Raw genomic sequence first — 21,650 nt, forward strand, 5'->3', positions numbered from 1 at the left:
TCCTGGATGGAATAAATGATAGCTTTATGGAGCAATTGGTTCAGGAACCGACGAGAGAGGGAGCAATTTTAGATCTAATTCTCAGTGGAGCACAGGATTTGGTGAGAGAGGTAATGATGGTGGGGCCACTTGGCAATGGTGATCATAATATGATCAAATTTGAATTAATGACTGGAAGAGGAACAGTATGCAAATCCATGGCTCTCATGCTAAACTTTCAAAAGGGAAACTTTGATAAAATGAGAAAAATTGTTAGAAAAAAACTGAAAGGAGCAGCTACAAAAGTAAAAAGTGTGCAAGAGGCATGGTCATTGTTAAAAAATATCATCCTAGAAGCACAGTCCAGATGTATTCCACACATTAAGAAAGGTGGAAAGAAGGCAAAACTATTACCGGCATGGTTAAAAGGGGAGGTGAAAGAATGGAGAAATTACTTACCTGATAATTTCGTTTTCCTTAGTGTAGACAGATGGACTCAAGACCAATGGTATAGTGTACTCCTGTTAGCAGTTGGAGACGGATCAGATTTCAATCTGACGTCAGCCCCTAGTACATATACCCCTGCAGGAAGTGCAGCTCTTCAGTATTCTTCCTTGAAAAGCATTGTGGATATATGTGTGACTGACTGATTGATTAACTTAATATGGTTAACTTAAATAACTTTGTTAGAACGTTAAAAACTTGATTAACTTGAACTGGTTGATTGACTATAACTGGAGACCGCCAGTGTACTCAACCGGAAAACGTCAACACCCGGCAGGGTGGATGCCCTAGGTAAATGAAAACATGGCTTACCCTTGATTCGTTGAAAAACCATGTATAATGGCAGCCGAGGGTGGGATGCTGAGTCCATCTGTCTACACTAAGGAAAACGAAATTATCAGGTAAGTAATTAAGTAATTTCTCCATTTCCTAGCGTGTAGCAGACCAATGGGATGTATAAAAGCTACTCCCGAACTGGGTGAGAGGCTGCCCGTGGCCCACTTAGGATTGCCCTTGCAAATGCTGTGTCCTCCCGAGCCTGAACATCCAGACGGTAGAATCTGGAGAAGGTATGGATGGAGGACCATGTTGCTGCCCAGCAGATTTCGGCAGGTGACAGCATTCTAGTTTCTGCCCAGGAAACCGCCTGGGCTCTGGTAGAATGGGCCTTGACCTGTAGAGGTGGTGGGATGTGAGGAACTCTCCTGGTTGTACTGCACGTATGACTGATCGTAGGGTTTCCATGCGGAAGTGTGGGATCCTTAGGTGTCGGTTGACCGACTTGAGGTCCAGGATGGGTCTGAATGTACCCTCTTTCTTGGGTACGATAAAGTAGATGGAGTAATGTCCAGTATTTATTTCCCGTGTAGGTACCGGGGTTATGGCCTCGAGAGCCAGAAGTCTGGTCAGTGTAGCTTCCACTGCCGCCCTCTTGCGGGAGTCGTGACAGGGAGATTCCATGAACTTGTCCGGAGGGGTTCGAAAGAAGTCCAGGTAGTACCCCTCTCGGATGATGGCTAGGACCCACTTATCCGAAGTTATCTCGACCCATCTGTGGTAGAATAGGGTTAGCCTGCCCCCTATGGCTTCTTCCCTTGGATGGGTCGGCTGAATCTCATTGTGGGGTGCGGCTGGGGCCTGGACCCGAGCTGGTTCCCCTCTTGCTGTGCTTGTTCCGAAAGGACTGGTTCCTGCCCGTAGGGCGGGGCGCTTGATAGTTGCTCTTGTAAGGGTTGAAGCGCTGTGAGCTTCTGCCTCTGGAGGACCTGGGGAAGGGACGCTGGTTTCTCTTCGTCTTGTCTTCCGGCAGGCGAGGTAATGGGGAGTCGCCCCATTTGTTGGCCAGTTTTTCTAGTTCGCTGCCAAAGAGGAGGGATCCTTTGAAGGGCAGTCTAGTGAGGCATGTCTTGGAGGAGGCGTCAGCCGACCAATTTCAAAGCCAGAGTTGTCTCCTGGCTGCCACTGTGGACGACACTCCTCTGGCTGCTGTGCGCAGTAGATCGGAAGCGCGTCAGTGAGGAATGATAGTGCTGATTCCATGGCTTCTCCCGGGGTGTTGTTCCTGGCTTGAGATAAAACAGGAACGTGTCACCACGGTGCAGCAGGCCGCAATCTGCAGGGACATGGCTGCCACCTCAAATGCTTGTTTTAGTATGGCTTCCAGGCGCCGGTCGTGTGCATCCTTGAGCGCCGCTCCTCCCTCCACTGGGATGGTAGTGCGCTTAGCGACCGCGCAGATTATGGCGTCCACTCTAGGGCACGCCAGAAGTTCCTTGGTCGTTGGGTCCAGGGGGTACATGGCCGACAAGACTCAACCTCCTTTGAATGAGGACTCCGGAGCATTCCATTCCAGGTCAATTAGCTGTTGTGCCGCCTGTAAGAGAGGAAAATGGCAAGACGTCTGTTGAAGGCCCTCCAGCAGGGGGTTCATTCTAGGTTCCCCCGAGGTGCCTTGGCCCGGGATAGTGAGCTCCGATAGGCATTGGGATACAAGGTCCGGAAGTTCATCTTTTGTGAAGAAGCGTCTCATGGTTTGATGTGGCTCCGTCCCCGAGGGAAGTTCCCCCTCCTCAAGGGGCTCGAATTCCTCTTCAGAGAAATCCGTATCTCCGTAGGTGGGGCTTCTGGGTGGTGGGAGCTTGTGCCTAGGCCTCGAGGGTCCTGGGGCATGAGGGTCTTCCGGTGGCGCATATGGCTGGTCCGCCTGTTGTTCAATTTGCATTTTGACAAAGGCGTGAATCCCCTTAAACAACTCCACCCAAGAGATCGACGCTGGGTCTAAGTTGAGGGGCGTGGTTCCCTGGGGGTCCCCATCTGTGGGGTGGATTCACTGGGGCCTGCTAGGTCCTGGGTGCCCCCTGAGGAGCTAGCACTGGGCCCTGGGTGGGGCTGGCCCTGACCTGTATCTCCCAGGGCCTCCTCACAGTGTGCGCATAGCACGTCGGCTTCCTCGCTCTGTGCGGCTCTGATGTGGCATGCTGGGCAGAGGCCTTGTGCTTTTATTCCTGTTTCTGGAGGTGCCATTTCTGTGGCCGCGTAAGCTCTTATGCGCTCCATTGCGTCTGATATGTGCGCGCAGATGTGCGCCTAGCCGTAGATGTGCGCCTTGTTCTATTCTCGCAACTTATGCGCGTAAGGTTTTATGTACGCCTAAAATTATGCGCACAAGAAATTTTGTGCGCTTAGCTTACTTTGTGCACTTGGATCGGACGGCAGGCGGCGCGGCGAACAGGGCCAAGATGGCGACAGCGAGCATGCGGGCAATATGGCAACCTCCTCGGAGGGTCTCCACGTGGGCAGACCCTGGAACGGCCGGGGCCTAGCCCTGCTAGGGCGGATCAACCCGGTGGCACAGGTTCCGATCGCCGACCTGTGCTCCTCTTCCATCTTCGGAGACCGGCTTAAAGTAGATGATTTCCACCTTACCTTGTCTTCGGCACTTCCCGGTTTCGCTCCGGGCGGTCTCCAGCTGCGGGTAGAGAGGGCAAATACCTTCACCGCCGCGCTGGAGGGGTGCACCCGCTGCCTCTCAGCCGCGCCCAGGATCGGGGGCTAAGTCCTCGCCGCGATTCGGCCGCCGGACCGAGGCTGCCTCTATGCCGCGCCCGAGGATTCGGGGGCTAGGTCCCTGCCACGAATCGGCCACCGGACCAAGGCTCACCTCCGAGGGACCACGGAAATCACCTCGAGAAACTCAACTGGGGGAGGGACCCGAGGGTATCACCGCAGGAGTGCGGGGCTCGTCTTCAGGTAGGTTTCTTCTTTAAATTTCGGGTTTTGTTCTTTAATTTTGGTCTAACGCTCTGAGAGCGTGCAGATAGTCCCTAACTGCTATGGAGATGGAAAATACTGAAGAGCTGCACTTCCTGCAGGGGTATATGTACTAGGGGCTGACGTCAGATTGAAATCTGATCCGTCTCCAACTGCTAACAGGAGTACACTATACCATTGGTCCTGAGACAATCTGCTACACGCTAGGAAAGCTATTTTAGCCAAAAGATCTTCATTCAAAAATTGGAAGAAGGATCCAACAGAAGAAAATAGGATAAAGCATAAACGTTGGTAAGTTAAATGTAAGACATTGATAAGACAGGCTAAGAGAGAATTTGAAAAGAAGTTGGCCATAGAGGCAAACACTCACAGTAAAAACTTTTTAAAATATATCTGAAGCAGAAAGCCTGTGAGGGAGTCAGTTGGACCGTTAGATGATCGAGGGGTTAAAGGGGCACTTAGAGAAGATAAGGCCATCACAGAAAGATTAAATGATTTCTTTGCTTCGGTGTTTACTGAAGAGGATGTTGGGGAGGTACCCGTACTGGAGAAGGTTTTCATGAGTAATGATTCAGATGGACTGAATCAAATCACGGTGAACCTAGAAGATGTGGTAGACCTGATTGACAAACTGAAGAGTAGTAAATCACCTGGACCTGATGGTATACACCCCAGAGTTCTGAAGGAACTAAAAAATGAACTTTCAGACCTATTAGTAAAAATATGTAACCTATCATTAAAATCATCCATTGTACCTGAAGACTAGAGGATAGCAAATGTAACCCCAGTATTTAAAAAGGGCTCCGGGGCGATCCGGGAAACTACAGACCTGACTTCAGTGCCAGGAAAAATAGTGGAAAGTGTTCTAAATAAATAAACATCAAAATCACAGAACATATAGAAACACATGGTTTAATGGAACAAAGTCAGCATGGCTTTACCCAAGGCAAGTCTTGCCTCACAAATCTGCTTCACTTTTTTGAAGGAGTTAATAAATATGTGGATAAAGGTGAACCGGTAAGAACATAAGAATATGCCATACTGGGTCAGACCAAGGGTCCATCAAGCCCAGCATCCTGTTTCCAACAATGGCCAATCCAGGCCATAAGAACCTGGCAAGTGACCCAAAACTAAGTCTATTCCATGTTACCATTGCTAATGGCAGTGGCTATTCTCTAGGTGAACTTAATAGCAGGTAATGGACTTCTCCTCCAAGAACTTAGCCAATCCTTTTTTAAACACAGCTATACTAACTGCACTAACCACATCCTCTGGCAACAAATTCCAGAGTTTAATTGTGCGTTGAGTAAAAAAGAACTTTCTCCGATTAGTTTTAAATGTGCCCCATGCTAACTTCATGGAGTGCCCCCTAGTCTTTCTATTGTCCGAAAGAGTAAATAACCGATTCACATCTACCCGTTCTAGACCTCTCATGATTTTAAACACCTCTATCATGTCCCCCCTCAGCCGTCTCTTCTCCAAGCTGAAAAGTCCTAACCTCTTTAGTCTTTCCTTATAGGGGAGCTGTTCCATTCCCCTTATCATGTAGTATACTTGGATTTTCAGAAGGCGTTTGGCAAAGTTCCTCATGAGAGGCTTCTAGGAAAAATAAAAAGTCACGGAATAGGTGGCGATGTCCTTTCGTGGATTGCTAAAAGACAGGAAACAGAGAGTAGGATTAAATGGACAATGTTCTCAGTGGAAGGGAGTGGGCAGTGGAGTGCCTCAGGGATCTGTATTGGGACCCTTACTTTTCAATATATTTATAAATGATCTGGAAAGAAATACGACGAGTGAGATAATCAAATTTGCAGATGATACAAAATTGTTCAGAGTAGTTAAATCACAAGCAGATTGTGATAAATTGCAGGAAGACCTTGTGAGAATGGAAAATTGGGCATCAAAATGGCAGATGAAATTTAATGTGGATAAGTGCAAGGTGATGCATATAGGGAAAAATAACCCATACTTTAGTTACACAATGTTAGGTTCTATATTAGGTGCTACAACCCAAGAAAGAGATTTAGGCGTCATAGTGGATAACACATTGAAATCGTCAGTTCAGTGTGCTGCGGCAGTCAAAAAAGCAAACAGAATGTTGGGAATTATTAGAAAGGGAATGGTGAATAAAACGGAAAATGTCATAATGCCTCTGTATCGCTCCATGGTGAGACCGCACCTTGAATACTATGTACAATTCTGGTTGCCGCATCTCAAAAAAGATATAATTGCGATGGAGAAGGTACAGAGAAGGGCTACCAAAATGATAAGGGGAATGGAACAGCTCCCCTATGAGGAAAGACTAAAGAGGTTAGGACTTTTCAGCTTGGAGAAAAGACGGCTGAGGGGGGGATATGATAGAGGTGTTTAAAATCATGAGAGGTCTAGAATGGGTAGATGTGAATCGGTTATTTACTCTTTCGGATAATAGAAAGACTAGGGGGCACTCCATGAAGTTAACATGTGGCACATTTTAAACTAATCAGCGAAATTTCTTTTTTACTCAATGCACAATTAAACTATGGAATTTGTTGCCAGAGGATGTGGTTAGTGCAGTTATTATAGCTGTGTTTAAAAAAGGATTGGATAAGTTCTTGGAGGAGAAGTCCATTACCTGCTATTAATTAAGTTGACTTAGAAAATAGCCACTGCTATTACTAGCAACGGTAACATGGAATAGACTTAGTTTTTGGGTACTTGCCAGGTTCTTATGGCCTGGATTGGCCACTGTTGGAAACAGAATGCTGGGCTTGATGGACCCTTGGTCTGACCCAGTATGGCATGTTCTTTTGTTCTTATTGTGGTTACCCCTGCATCTAAGTGGCACCCCACAGTACAGAGGCTTGGAGCAGTGGCGGTTTCCTTAGAGATGTCTAGAGTCCTGGAAGTTTATCTCCCTCCCGGATGGATGAACCCTGGTAAATACAGCTCCCCAGATGCAGCTAACAAGTCAAACGGGGACCCCATTATACGTGTATTTATGTTTGCATCATATTTCACCTGTCGGCTTATGTAACACTTTAAAAATTAAATCAGCAAACTGATTATAGAAACAATTTACTATGAAACAAAAGGCTACAAATGTGTGTGTGTGTGTGTGTGCGCACATAGTTTAGTCTTTATTCAGTAGCTATTTGACTCTTCTTGGATTGTTTTTTGTATTCATTAAATAGAACATCTCTTGTCACTGTCCAGCAATAGCCTGCACACATTGATGGGCTCCTTTTGCCCTGATACCGTTTTTCCATTGCTGCAAAGTCCTGGTTAAATTGCTCGCCATACTCATCACTTACTGCTCTGTAATTTGGTGGAAAAAATCTAGATGAGTGTAAAATATATATCTTTAGTGATATGTTGAAGCCAAGGCTTTTGTATGTCTTGAGGAGGTTTTCCATCTCCTTGCAATTGTCTGCCTGGCTGTTTCCAAAAAAAATTGTTACCACTAACTAGAACGCTTTCTATGCCGTCTTTTCCTTGCCTCGCAATGCATGGTTAAATGCATCATCTCAAAGAAGTTCATGAATCATCCATCTTCCTTTATCTTAGCTTCACTTAACCTTGGAAATTTACCACCAAGGTATTTAAAGACTGCTTTAGTTTTGTCCATGACCTTGATAAAGTTCTTCATCATACAGATTTCTTCATATATTCAGTCAAAGATTTATATTAGTCATTTCTGGCTTAATTTGAGATCATTTTCCTTCTTAACTCACTTATCCGCAATTCTCAAGTCAAAGGTCATATGTATTGACCTAGTAGCATATCTTGAAAACCTCAAACCTTCAGACACTACAATAATTAACCAATTACCCACAGAGACATACAACTTCTTCCCCATCCCACGTCAGGGAAAAAAAAAAGGAGGAGGAATCCTCCTAGCTACAAAAAAGGACCTCAGATTCACTCAACACTCCTCCTACACCGACTCGAAACTCGAATTTGGCTTCTTCTCGTCAGACAAACTCCAAATTTTACTTCTCTATGCTCCTCCAGGCTTACTGGAAACAGATCCTCTCCTCTGGTCGAATTAACTACTTCCCTTATCAATCTAGATGCCCCAGCTATAATCTTAGGTGACTTCAACCTGCACGTCGACAACTCCATATTATCACCCAACTGCGAAGCCTTACTTACAGCATACTCCGCTTTAGGTTTCACTCATAAAGTTAACGAACCCACACACAAAGCCGGACACACGTTAGACCTTATCTTCGTCAATACAGCAATCAAACTGGTCCAGCACCCCACCTGCACGAAGGTACCATGGTCAGATCACTCCCTCATAACTTCCTCATTCTCAATAAAAGATACCAGTCCATCTCGCATACCCTCACATTGCTTCACTTACAGGAAAACATGCACCACAGAAGATCTTAGCAATCACTTATCATCACATCTCACCCAAGTAGACTTCACCAATCCGAACTCAGCGCTTCGATCTTGGAACAACATCACGGAATCGATAGCCAACAAGCTATGCCCTCTAACAACAAAAAAACCTCACCCCAACTCCTCCAAAAGGCAACCATGGTTTACCCTAGAGCTAAGAAAGCTTAAACTACTGCTAAGACAAAATGAGGCTAAATGGCGCAAAAACCCATGCACCATCACTCTATCCACCTATAAATTAACTCTTCACCAATACAAATCCAATACATTAAGATCCAAGAGGAACTACTACGCATCCAAGATCCACCACCTAATCTTCGATGCTAAAGCCCTCTTTAGCTACGTCTCTAACCTCACTCAAATAAACCTATCAGAAATCGCTCTCAACCAAGCCAAATCTAAAGCGGAAGAACTAGCGCTATTTTTCAACAACAAAATCAGCAAACTTCTAACTCAACTGCCCCCTAACACCGCATCTACTTCAACACCACCTCAGACCGCCTTCAAAAATACCCGCTTAGAAGAACTGGAACTTACTTCTTCCATTGAGATACAAGGTATACTACGGAAAATGAAACCATCTTCTCACCCTTCGGACCACATCCCCTCGAAATTGCTTCTATCAATTCCTGACTCCATCTCCAAATCCCTGTCAGACATCATAAATTGCTCAATAACACAAGGATCTTACCCAGATGACCTAAAATTGGCCTCTCTCAAACCACTACTCAAGAAACCTAATCTAGATCCTAATGACCCAAACAACTACCGTCCGATCGCCAACCTCCCCTTCATAGCCAAGATTATGGAGAAATTGGTGAACACCCGACTCTCAAACTACATTGAAGAAAACAACCTCCTATTCCCATCACAATACGGTTTCCGCAAAACACTAAGCACGGAGTCCCTCCTCATTTCCTTAACAGATCACCTCATCCTGGGCCTCGATAAAGGTCAAGCCTTCTTACTGATCCTACTGGACCTTTCTTCAGCCTTTGACACCGTCAATCATTCATTACTCATTAACCAGTTAGCCTCCATAGGTATCTCAGGCACAGCTCTATCTTGGTTCATATCATTTCTCAGCAATAGAGGATACAAGGTCAAGATACAGAACATAGAATCCTCTCAACACCCGTCGTCAGTAGGAGTCCCACAGGGGTCCTCCCTGTCTCCTACTTTATTTAACATTTACCTTATACTGTTATGCCAACTTCTCACCGACCTCAACCTCAAACACTTCCTTTACGCGGACGATATCCAGGTCCTGATACCCATTAAGGATTCCTTCGCAAAAACTCTGGCTTACTGGGATACATGCCTTCAAAAAATTAAACTCCTCCTCACCAGCCTAAACCTGGTATTAAATTCCGGCAAAACTGAACTCCTGCTCATCGCCTCAGAAAACAGCACCATCACCTCTGCACAACAAGCCACACCAACAATCACACAGGTGAGAGACCTATGAGTCCTAATTGATAATCGCCTGAATTTCAAAGCCACTATTAACAAAACCACCAAAGACTGTTCCTACCAACTACAAGTGCTGAAAAGAATTAGACCGCTTTTCCATGCCCAAGATTTCAGAACCATTCTACAAGCAATCATTTTTTCAAAATTAGACTATTGTAACACCATCCTACTTGGCCTTCCCGCTTCATACACCAAACCGCTTCAGATGGTGCAAAATGCAGCTGCACGAATTCTGACAAATACCAGGAGAAGGGACCACATAACCCCCATTCTAAAGAGCCTCCATTGGCTACCTATACACTTTAGAATAATATACAAGGCCATTCTTACCACATACAAAAACATCCACCAACTGGCTCCCATTGACCTACAGATCCCTCTCCGACTACACAATTCGTCAAGACCGACAAGAGATGCATACAAGGGATCGCTACAGGTACCACCGTCCAAATCCACCAGACACTGCACACTAAGAGACCGGGCTTTCTCTACAGCCATTCCACCGTTATGGAACTCCATCCCCTCAAATCTCAGAACAGAACCATGCATCTCAACCTTCAAAAAAAGACTAAAGACCTGGATATTCACACAAGCTTTCCCGGACGCCAATTGATCGAACACCTCCAAGCCACCCCTAATCTCCAACTACACCATGGTTAACTAATCTCCAACATGGTTAACTAATCTCCAACTACACCATGGTTAACCTTATCTTCTATTGTTTACCTTTGTGAATTAATAACCTGTCCTTTCTCTTCCTTCTCAGCCAAGTTCTTATCACCCTGTTATATGTAACTGCCTTTTCAGCACCATTGTTATAGTTATGTTTACTATGCACCCCTGTCTTATGTGAACCAGCACGATGTGACTGCTGTCTCGAATGCCGGTATATAAAAATCTGAAATAAATAAATAAATAAATAAAACAATTTTAAGCATAACTTTTGTTCCCACTGACCCAGATTTAGTAAAGTTTGACTACATTTATTTCGGAAATATTTTGACTGTAGACCAGTGCTATCAGTAGTCATGGAAGGAAGACATATAAGAGACTGTTGCAAGGCCAGGGGCATAGTACAGCATTTATTCTCCTAGGACAAGCAGGACTGTAGTCCTCACAGGTGGATGACATCAAAGTTTTGTCAAAGTTTCCAGAAATTTTGGGCAGCAGACTGATCATGCCCAGCCTGCTACTATCCGCAAGTCCACGGGAGGTTCCTGCTTCTTCAGTCTCTTCTTTTCCATGGTGCAGTTGCCTTGCGGTCCGTGAAGCTCCAACTTTTCTATTCTTTTCCTCAATTTTTTTCGAATTGCCTTTCAATTCCTCATTGGGTTTCCCCTTCGCAGTCAGTGCCCTCCCGGTACGGTAAGTCCTTTTTCACCCTTTTCTTCGATCTTGCGGTCAATTCCTGACTCTCCACCTCCTGGTGTCCGTCGGCCATCAAGTGCACGCCGGGTCTTTTTCATGGCATCGACCAGTTTTCGTCTGTGCTCCCAGTACCCGCAGACCATGTCCATCACAGATCCACAGGAAGTTTGCATCCTCTGCCTCGGGGCCTCACACCATGTCGGTGGGGTGCCTATGCGATCAGATGACACCCAAGGGGTGTTGGGCGCACTTGATAAAATGGAGAAACTTTTTTTGGGACCCCGAAATCCACCACTCCTGCATCAGTTTTTTCGATGCCCAAGGATCACGGGGAGCCATCTCTTTCTCTACCTCTCGCAACCCTCTAGTTAGCCCCAAGAATCGGGGAGAAGATCAATCTTCGGTGGTCTCTCCCCTCCCCCAGACCTCAGGTTCATCGACCTCCTCAGCACCAGCGAAAGACCAGGCCGAGCATCGGAAGCGATCCTGGAAGCACTGGCACCGATCACCATCCCGACAAGGTTCCAGAGCAGCAGCACTGGCCAGCGAAGGCCCCATCCGGAGCCCCCGGTAGCCCGAGGCATTCCCCACTGATACTGGTGCAGGGTGTCGTGCCACATCGGGGATCAGAGGATGAGCCGGCAATGCCTCGTCCCCCTCCAGCAATCTTGACTACTCAGGACTTCCAAGAGGAGTTGGACCACAGGGTGCAATTGGAGGTGCTCAAAGCACTGCAGAGCTTGGAGCTCCCAGGGCCACCGGCCCCCATACCGGTGCCTGAGCCTCCGCCATCGATACTGGCACCCCTGCTCGAGCATCTGGATGTTCTCGGCTCCCTCCCAATGCAGCTGGTGCCCAAGGGGCCTTCAATGCCCTCCACCGAAGTGATTTCGATCCCTGGGTCTGAGGAGGAGGAGGAGGATGAGGCCACCAGGCGATCTCGCCCACAGTGCCCCGAGCCGCTACCGGACCCCTCTGGCTTGCCACAGCTGATGACACCCTCAATGCCAGGGGATTTATCGGTGCCCTTGCACCCTCTGAAGCCCAGAATTTATGCCCCTCATGGCCCTTGCCCAAGTGAAGAAGAGGGGTCCCTATAACCCTTGGGGTGATGACTCGCCTTCCGACCCTCTCTCGGAGCCTTTGCCCCTAGAAGAGTAGCACCGGTCTGAAGACCTGTCGTTTGCGGAGTTTTCCACGGCTATAGGTGAGGCCATCCCCTTTCAGCTCCTCACGGAGGAGGATGCCCCTCACAAGTTACTGGAAGTACTCCAGTTCATTGACGCTCCTAAGGAGATCATGCCAGTTACGATCCATGATATTTTTAATGAACTTCTCTGTATGTGGGAGCACCCCATCTCCCCAGTTAACAGGAAAGCCGATACCAACTACTTGGTGCAATAGGCCCCGGGGTTCGAGAGGAGGTAGCTCCCCCAGCAGTCGGTGGTAGTGGAATCCACCTTAAAAAAAGGCCTGGCGTTCCTGCACCCATGCCTCCACTCCTCTGGGACATGAGCATAGGGAACTTGACACCATAGAGAGGAAAATCTTCCAAGGCACCATGCTGGTCGCCTGCATAGCGACTTACCAACTTTATATGACTCAATATAACCACAATCTCTGGAAGTGAGTCCAGGATTTTGTAAAGGGCCTTCCCCAACAGCAGCAGGAAGCACTTGCCGCCATTGCCTCGCTGGCTCTGGAAGCAGGGAAACAGGTATGTTCTACCTATGATGTTTTTGAAACTGCAGCCCGCTTAGCTGCTGTGGCCATTGGCGCTAGACTGATGGCTTGGCTCAGGGCCTCGGACCTCTGCCTCGAGATCCAGGATAGACTCGTCAATCTCCCCTGTACAGGTGAGAATCTGATCGGGCACATGGTCCAGGATGCGATGGCGCAGCTGAAGGACCATCATGGTACCCTCCAGCAGCTATCTGCTAGTCCCTCAGCAGGGCCATCCTCAGCCAGGAAATACTCCAGGCAAGGTTCTTGTAAACCCTTCTACCTTTTGGACCACCGCCAGAGAGGAGCAGATAATAGCAATTGGCGCCAAATAAGTATGTCTACACTAAAAATTCTAGATCTATCAGCTACAAATCTAGTCTGACTCAGAGTCCATACCCTTAGATAACTAAATCCCTATCAAGGTGACTATTGTCCCGCTTATCCACAGAAAACCCCTATTACAGGTAAGCAACTTGTCTTTGTAGAACTCTGGACCTATTGGAAAATGCAATGTTAGATCATAAGAAATTGCCATACTGGGTCAGACCAAGGGTCCAGCAAGCCCAGCATCCTGTTTCCAATAGTGGCCAATCCAGGCTACAAGTACCCCAAAACTAAGTATATCCCATGCTACTGATGCTAGTAATAGCAGTGGCTATTTTCTAAGCCAACTTGTTCCATTCTGCCAACATTTATTTTACAAATTACTACTAGTCCCCAAACAATGAGAAATTAAAGCGTTATAGAGAGACCTTAAGGTCTGCATTTTCCGTCGTGTGTCTTTTAGCGGGGGGGGGGGCGCATAGAATACAGTCCACTCTACCTCTTACCTTCCTCCTCTCCGGAGTCCACCGCCAACTGAAGATCACCATTGGGTCCTGACATGGAGAAGACGAACCACACCGAGGTAGAAGCAGCCGCTTCCGAATACAGCTAGAGTTCATGTGACGGATTAACGGAAATGTTGCCGGAAGTGGGTGAGCATCGTAGGGTTCTGTCGTCCTGAAGGTCGGCTGTTGGAGTTTGCTGACAGGCACTTCCGCAGACATACCTAAGGGAAGGACCCACGCCGAGGCTTCGGCATGGTGGTCTGTAGCAGGGGAGTGACGCTCCGGCGGCTGGTGTGGAGGTTACTCTATGGGAATAACAACGCCACGTATGGCAGCCTCACCGGAGTGGGAAGCTGGGGGCATGGCACTGTGGGAAGGAGAAGTTGCAGGCTACTGTATTCTGCTTTTGCTTTGGGGGGCACCCTTGGCCTTTACCAGACGCTGAGATTTTATTTGCAGAGCCAGGTGCACAGTGCAGAGCAGGAGATACGGAAGGTAAAAGGTTCCTGAAAATTTGATTTAATGCTGCTTTCACTTGTTTTGACTTCTTGTGAAGTTAGCCGGTTCAGTTGGAATTTACAGTTTAAATGTATTACAGTGGCACTGTGCTCTCAAATGTTATCTGTATGGGAAACAGTTTTCGTATGTTTTCCTCATCTGTAGTATAATCTATTTCACTAATATGGTCTTATGTCATTTTCAACCTATATATATTTATAGTTGTGATATTTAGCATAATGGATTGTTTATATTTTGTGATTCTTCTTGTGACTTTGTAACAAATCAGCAATGAAGCAGCAGAATTCACAGAATCTTAGAAGTGTGATGGAAGCCATAGCAGTCGAGTACACTGATTAACCTATAGTTGGACGCATGCCCACAACCCCTTATGCTTTTAAGAGAATTAGGTAGGGTGACTAACTGCCCGGTTTTGGACTGGACAGCCTGGTTTTGTAGCTTGTTGTACAGTGTCCGGTTACAAACGGTAACCGGACACTGTAAACCCCATTCAAGCAAAGGATGGTCTATCCCTGACTACTTACCAATCAGCTGCCTGCTTGCTTGTTTTTGGTGGCTGGTGCACCTGCAAAAGAGAGAGGAGAGAAGCCTGTACCGGTGGACAGGCCGTCCCGTTCGCGGCTTAAGATGGATGATGCCCCAGATGTGTTGCGAGCAGATTGCCGTGAAGTGGAAGGAGGCCCCAGTAGGCTGTGAGCTGAGCCCATCACGCTCATGGCTGAAGGCAAGGAAGGCGCTGGTGGACCGCAGCCAAGGGGGCAGTAAGCAGCTGATGACATCGATGCAGCCTAGGAGTGTGTGTGCTCATGCGCAGAATGACAGGCACAGGAGTGTGTGTATGGGTGCTTGCACAGAATGACAGGCACAGGAGTGTGTGTGATTTAGAGCCTTTGTGCCCGAGTGAGGATGTGCCTGAGCAAGGGATTTTGTGAGGGTGAGTGTTTGTGTGTGAGAGGGAACCCAAGTGAAGGGGTGTCTGAGTGAGAGAGTCTAGGTGCAGGGGTGTATGAGTGTGCAAAAGAGAGAAGGAGCCTGTGTGTGTGTTTGCCAAAAAGAGATGGAGCCTTTCTGAGGTGGAAGGGGTGTGTGCAATAGAGAGAGGGAGTCTATGTGAGGGGGTGTGTGTGTGTGTGTGTGTGAGAGAGAGGGAGCCTGTGGAAGGGTGTGTGTTTGAGAGAAGGACAGAGGGAGCCTGTGGGGGGGTAGGGTGACCAACTGTGATCGAGCAAACCTGTGTGTCGGTGCATCCATTGAGAGAGAGGGAGTGTGTGTATGAGAGAAGAAATGTGTGTATATGAGAGAGAAGAAAGTTTGTGTATCCCCCTTGCCTCCCTCCACTCCCCAATAATCCATGACAATCTCAGAGTGACTGAAAATCAAAAGTTCCCAGGTATAGAGTTGGTGATTTTTAAATCCTTAACTGTTGGGTGTTATTTGATTAGTTTGTTGTTTTTAAATATTTTATTGGTGGTTGGAAAATTTTATAAAACGTTTTTAAGTTTAAATGAATTTTTAAATATTAGAATTTCTGTTCATCAGATGTTTTACTATTATAATTGATGTTTTATATTTCTTGATTTATTAGTTTATGAGAAATTGTGATGTTTCTGTTTTTCCATTTTTGCACTGCATGTAGAGTTGTGGTTTCCAGTTCAGTACTTGTCATATGTTTTTATTTATACTATGGTCTCTTTATTCTGTTTTTGGCAAGTTTCTGACTCTTCCTGTGTGATAGAGGTGAGGTAGCTAGCATGTAGCTTCTGTGTAGGAATCAATTGCAGCTTGGTTTGTTCTTTTTCCATAATAGGAAGTGCGTTGGCGTTTTAGGGGCTAGTGTAATATTTGCAGTGTTTCCATTTTATGAGTAAGGTTTACTGTTTGAGTACTGACGGTTCATCCTGTTTTTGTCTGGGAAGTTTACCATTTTGTGATAGTAATTCAGTTTATTCATGGTTTCTGAGGGCCAAGCCCACAAACAATGTATCTAACAATAGGCCTGATACCATGAAATCAAGGTGGATGATCTGAAATATATGCAAATGAGGTGGAAACAAACATGCCTCTTTGTGATTCCTGTTCCCCTTCCCCCCCCCCCCCCCCCCCCGAGTCCTCAAATGTCCAGTCATCTGTGGAAAATTGGCAACCCTAGGATTAGCACGTCCAAAATGCATATCCAGTATCCTCCCCCCACATTGCTAATAGCTCTCATCACATCCAAATTCATGTTGATGAGGCTATCAGCTATTCTCCCCCTCATGTTCCAAAAAAAAATTGTGCCCCCGACTCACACATTTTTACCCTCAGAAATTAACGCCTACCCGGAGCAGGTGTTAATTTTTGAGCAGCCCAAAAAGTGTAAAGAAAAACTTTTTTTTTAATTAAAAAAAAAAAAGTGTGCCGGCGATCAGGTTAGAAAAAGGGACGCTCAGTTAACGAGCATCCTCAAATTGAGTGTCCGTTTTCCTACTCTAACAACCACCTTTCTTGGGTGCCTGTTGTCAAGGAGGCACTAGGGGCGCACAATCTCCCCTAGGACCTCCTTTTTACCATGGCAGTCGATATACGGTAAATATTAAATCGGGTGCTCAATCATGGGCACCCGTTTTCCCCATGCCGATATTGCATTGGCCTATATGTGAATACTTCTGCGATGGCACCTGGAGCAGAGCTGATATCACTTATTCATTTCACGTAGATAGTAACATAGTAATGATGGCAGAAAAAGACCAAAATGGTCCATCTAGTCTGCCCAGCAAGCTTTCCAAGGTAGTACCTGCTGCTCCGTGCATGTTACCCCCACGTTTCTGTCAAGGATAGTAACTGCCATTCCGTGCTGGATAAGCTTTTTTATTTATTCCTATCCTATAGCCTTTAGGGATCCACAGTGTTTATCCCATGCTCCTTTGAAATCCTTCACAGTTTAGTCTTCACCACTTCCTCCGGAAGGGCATTCCAGGCATCCACCATCCTCTCAGTGAAGAAATATTTCCTGACATTGGTTCTAAGTCTTCCTCCCTGGAGTTTCAAATCATGACCCCTAGTTCTACTAAATTGTTTCCACTGGAAAAGGTTTGTTGACAACCATGGATCATTAAAACCTTTCAAGTTACTGAAGGTCTTTATCATATCACCCCTGCGCCTCCTCTCCTCCAGGGTATACATATTCAGGTTCTTCAACCTCTCCTCATAAGTCATTCGATGGAGACCACCCACCATTTTGGTCGCCCTTCTCTGGACCACCTCTGTCCTGTCTCTATCTCCTTTGAGATACGGACTCCAGAACTGAGCACAGTACTCCAGGCGAGGCCTCACCAAGGACCTGCACAAGGGGATTAGCACTTCCCATTTCTTACTGGATATTCCTCTCTATGCAGCCTGCCATTCTTCTGGCTTTGGCTATCGCCATGTCACATTGCTTTGTCGACTTCAGGTCGTTAGAAACTATCACTCCCAGGTTTCTCTCCTGCTCCGTGCACATCAGCCCTTCACCCCCCAACGCATATAGTTCTTTCGGATTACCACACCCCAGATGCATGACTCTGCACTTCTTGGCATTGAATCCCAGCTGCCATATATTCGACCACTCTTCCAGCTTCCTTAAATCCCATCTCATTCTCTGTACTCCTTCTGGTGTGTCCACTCTGTTGCAGATCTTAGTATAATCCACAAATAGACAAACTTTACCTTCTATCCCTTCCACAATGTTGCTCATGAAGATGTTGAACAGAACCAGTCCCAACACCGATCCCTGTGGCACTCCACTGTGGCCTTTTAAATTCTCAGTGACATAAGAACATAGTCTAACCCAGTATGGCAACTTGAGGGTCCATCAAGCCCAGCATCCTGTTTCCATCCGTGCTCAATCTAGGGTGAAAAATACCTGGCAAGTACCCAAACATTAAATAAATTCCATACTATTTATGCTAGTAATAAGCAGTGCCATTCTCTAAGTCAACTTGATTATTTATTTATACATTTCTTCTATACTGCTTTAGACCAAAGCAGTTCACTGTAAAACATTCTTAAACTTAAGACTGGATTAATAGCAGTTTATGGACTTTTCTTCCAGGAACTTGTCCATACCTGAGCTGCATTTGAACTGGTAATCTAGAAGTGAAGAGATTGTAATGCTGTAACAGTTTCCTTTGGTTTTGTATTCAGTGTAAAAAGGATTGACAGTATGTTTGGTGGTGAAGTAAAGGCAGTATTATTCTCAGAGAAGAGTTTTTGTGTGGAACTTGAAAAACTGAAAGTGAACAAAAACATGGAGCTGGATAAGATACACCTTAGTATATTAAGGGCAGTCAGCTTCAGAAACAATTTAAATAGATCTCTGGAGATGGAGCGATTTCCTTGGGACTGGAGAAGATCAAATGTCCTTTTATAAAAGTGGTATTAGGTTGGAAATTACACCAAGGAAGAGGCTCCCGGGGCTACTACCCAGGAGGGAAGGGTTAGGTCAGCTCTCATGTTTTGTGATTTTATTATTAGGAATGTAGAGAGCTGGGTGAGGATTGCTTGGTAACCTTCCTGCCTGGTGTGAAGGTTGTGGATCTCATACATCACATAGGATTTTAGACAGTGCTGAGGAGAAGCTGGCTGTCGTGTTACATGTGGGCACCAATGACATAGACGGTATGGGAGGGAAGTTCTGAAAGCCAAATTTAGGATTTTAAGTAGAAAGTTTAAATCCAGAACCTCCAGGGTAGCATTCTCTGAAATGTTCCCTCTTCCACGCATAGATCCCCAGAGGCAGACAGAGCTCTGGAGTCTCAATGCATGGATGAGACAATGGTGCCAGGAAGAGGGATTCAGTTTTGTAAGGAACTGGGCAATCTTTTTGGGGAAGGCGGAGGTATCTTTTTGGGGAAGGTGGAGGTATCTTTGAAAGATACTGGTGAAACAGAAGTTAGGGTATCCCAAAAGAGAGGTTCCAAAAGAACTGAATGTGATGGGGGGTGAAAGACTGATGTGCAAGGACCAAGAGAGGGATCTTGGGGTGATAAGAGTCTGGGGATCCGAAAATGGCAAAGCAATGTGACAAGGCCATAGCTAAAGCCAGAAGTATTGGGCTGCATAAAGAGAGGAATAACCAGTAAGAAAAAGGTGATAATGCCCTTGTACTAGTCCTTGGTGAGTCTTCACCTGGAATATTGTGTTCAGTTCTGGAGCCCATATCTCAACGATAGAGACAGGATCGAGGTGGTCCAGAGAAGGTGTGGGGTCTGTATCAGAAGACCTATAAGGAGAAGCTGAAGGATCTGAATATGTATACCCTGGAAGAAAGGAGGTACAGGAGAGATATGATACAGACCTTCAGATACCTAAAAGGTTTTAATGATGTATGGACTTCGAACCTTTTCTGTTGGAAACAAAACAATAGAACTAGGGGGTCACAAAATGAAACAACTCAGAATGAACGTCAGGAAATATTTCTTCACGGAGAAAGTTGTGAGGCCTGGAATGCCCTTCCAGAGGAGATGGTGAAGAAGAAAACAGTCAAAGAATTCAAAGGGGCATGGGATAAACATTGTGGATCTCTAAAGGCTAGAGAACAGAAATGAGATAAGTGTGTGGGGTGGGGGTAACTTACTGGTATGGCAGTTAGTACCCTTAACAGAAGGCATGGAGATTAGTACCCTTAACCAATATGCTTTGATGCTTTTAATGCAACTGCAACATTGCTCCCTGCTTAGGCAGCAGTGGGGAAAGAGGAATTGGATTCAGACAACCGAGAGCCTCGACTTCCATGGTCTGGGATACTGTTACGCAGTCATAAGGAAAAAAGTACAGGATTGCTTCTACGGCCAAGACCTAAAGAAAATGAAGATAGTGTGTGTGGGGATAACTTGCTGGTGCGGTGATTACTATCTTTAACCAAAAAGCATGATGCTTTTCATGCAGCTGCATCATCGTTCTCTGCTTCGAAGAGGATGTAGGGATGGAAGGAAAGAGGAATTTGGATTTAGAGACAACCAACAGGAGCCACGACCTTTTTACAGACATTTTGCACAGACATTAAGAAAAAACACAGGACTGCTTCTATGGCCAAGTCCATAAGCAAAGCAAGTCAAGCAAAACTGACTGATACATGGGGGTAACTTGCATGGTGCAGCAGATACTACTGTGGGAAGCTTGCTGGGCAGACTGGATGGACCATTGGTCCTTTTCTGCCATAATTTCTATGTTTCTGTTTATAAGACAAGCTAAGAGAGAAATTGAAAAGAAGCTAGCCAAAGAGACAAATACTCATATTAAAACTTTTAAAAAATATATCCAAAGCAGAAAGCCTGTGAGGAAGTAAAGTGGACTGTTAGTTGATCAAGTGGTTAAAGCAGTATTTAGGGAAGGCCATTGAGGAAATACTAAACAAATTCTTTGGTGTTTACTGATAAGCATGTTGGGGAAAGACTGGTTCTGGAAACAGTTTTAGAGGGACGGAGATCCCCTGATTTCTTGGGAATGAGGAAATAAGGGGAGTAGAACCCCGTGTTCTGGGTTGATGAAGGCAGACGGCGAATTGCTTGCTGTCATAGTAAAGAAGCTACCTCTACCCCCAGTCGGGTGAGATCTGTTCTGCTTCCTCTGGCTGATAGGTGAGGAAGCGGGGGATGGACTCAGAAATTAGATCTGGTAACCATGCTGGACTATGTCCAGCACCCAACGATCGGTGGTGATCTTTCTCCAGTCTTGAATGTGCGATGTTATTCCTCCTGCAATTACTGTATGTGAGGGTGGCAATGCGATCTTCAAAAAGATGGAGGAGTCTTGGATGCAGTAAGGGGTTGTTGACTCTGGGGTCGTTGGGTTCGCGGGCGTCCTCTGCGACCTTGGTTTTGTTGTTGTTGAGGTCGTTGCATCGATTGGTACAGCGGTGGGCGATGGGACGCATATGAATGATATGCCCGGTGTTGGAATGGCTGTCTTCACGGTGGAGCATAATAGCGGCGCAAAGAAGCAGTATATGCCGGTGGATTCATCAGGGACTGTACGGCCACAGACTGCTCCTTAAGTTGAGCTACTGCTTCTTGGAATCTATTGCCAAAGAGGTTGTCTCCTTTACAGGGCAAGTTAGCCAACTTGTCATGTACATCCTCTCTAATTGCACTGGCACGGAGCCAGCCATTCGACGTGCTGCAATCGTGGCCGCGGAAGCACGTAAGGATGTTTTGAATGCTTCATACACAGTGCGTAGCAGATGGCGGATCCCTTCTTCGATGTCCTGGATGGATTGAGGAACAGAGGAACCTTGTGTCCATGAAAGTAGGAGTTCCCTTCAATTGCCGAACGCATTCATATAAATATTGGACTATGTAGAACTGATCATGATGAATCCGTGCTGCTAACATAGTCGCTTGGAACGAACGTTTGGCAAAATCATCCAATAACCGAAGGTCTTTACCCGGAGGAGTGGCGGAGTGCAGTCTGGACTTCTTTGCCTTGTGCATTGCCGATTCGATGACGATAGAAGCATGAGGCAACTGTGGAGAAGTGTAATAGGTAGACTGCTTCATCTTGTATTTGAGATCGGTTTTTCTCGAGATAGCTGGAAGCGTGAACTGCGTCTCCCAGGATTTTTCTAGTATAGTGTCA

At 46.2% G+C, this 21,650-nt stretch overlaps 2 protein-coding genes across 2 annotated transcripts in view; one reads left to right on the plus strand and one right to left on the minus strand.

Annotated features, from left to right (window-relative positions):
* The window catches only part of C8H9orf16 (chromosome 8 C9orf16 homolog), a 27,846-nt gene extending 14,056 nt beyond the window's left edge, over positions 1-13,790 (minus strand). The window contains exon 1 of the mRNA XM_029611597.1: positions 13,532-13,790. Coding sequence (XP_029467457.1) covers positions 13,532-13,757 — 226 coding nt within the window. The 5' untranslated portion in view covers positions 13,758-13,790. The remainder of the gene's footprint in view (positions 1-13,531) is intronic.
* Positions 13,728-21,650, plus strand: part of PTGES2 (prostaglandin E synthase 2) — a 35,465-nt gene continuing 27,542 nt past the window's right edge. Inside the window, exon 1 of the mRNA XM_029611595.1 lies at positions 13,728-14,033. Coding sequence (XP_029467455.1) covers positions 13,791-14,033 — 243 coding nt within the window. The 5' untranslated portion in view covers positions 13,728-13,790. The remainder of the gene's footprint in view (positions 14,034-21,650) is intronic.

Source organism: Rhinatrema bivittatum, chromosome 8 (assembly GCF_901001135.1).
Source record: "Rhinatrema bivittatum chromosome 8, aRhiBiv1.1, whole genome shotgun sequence".
In the NCBI taxonomy this organism is placed as follows: domain Eukaryota; kingdom Metazoa; phylum Chordata; class Amphibia; order Gymnophiona; family Rhinatrematidae; genus Rhinatrema; species Rhinatrema bivittatum.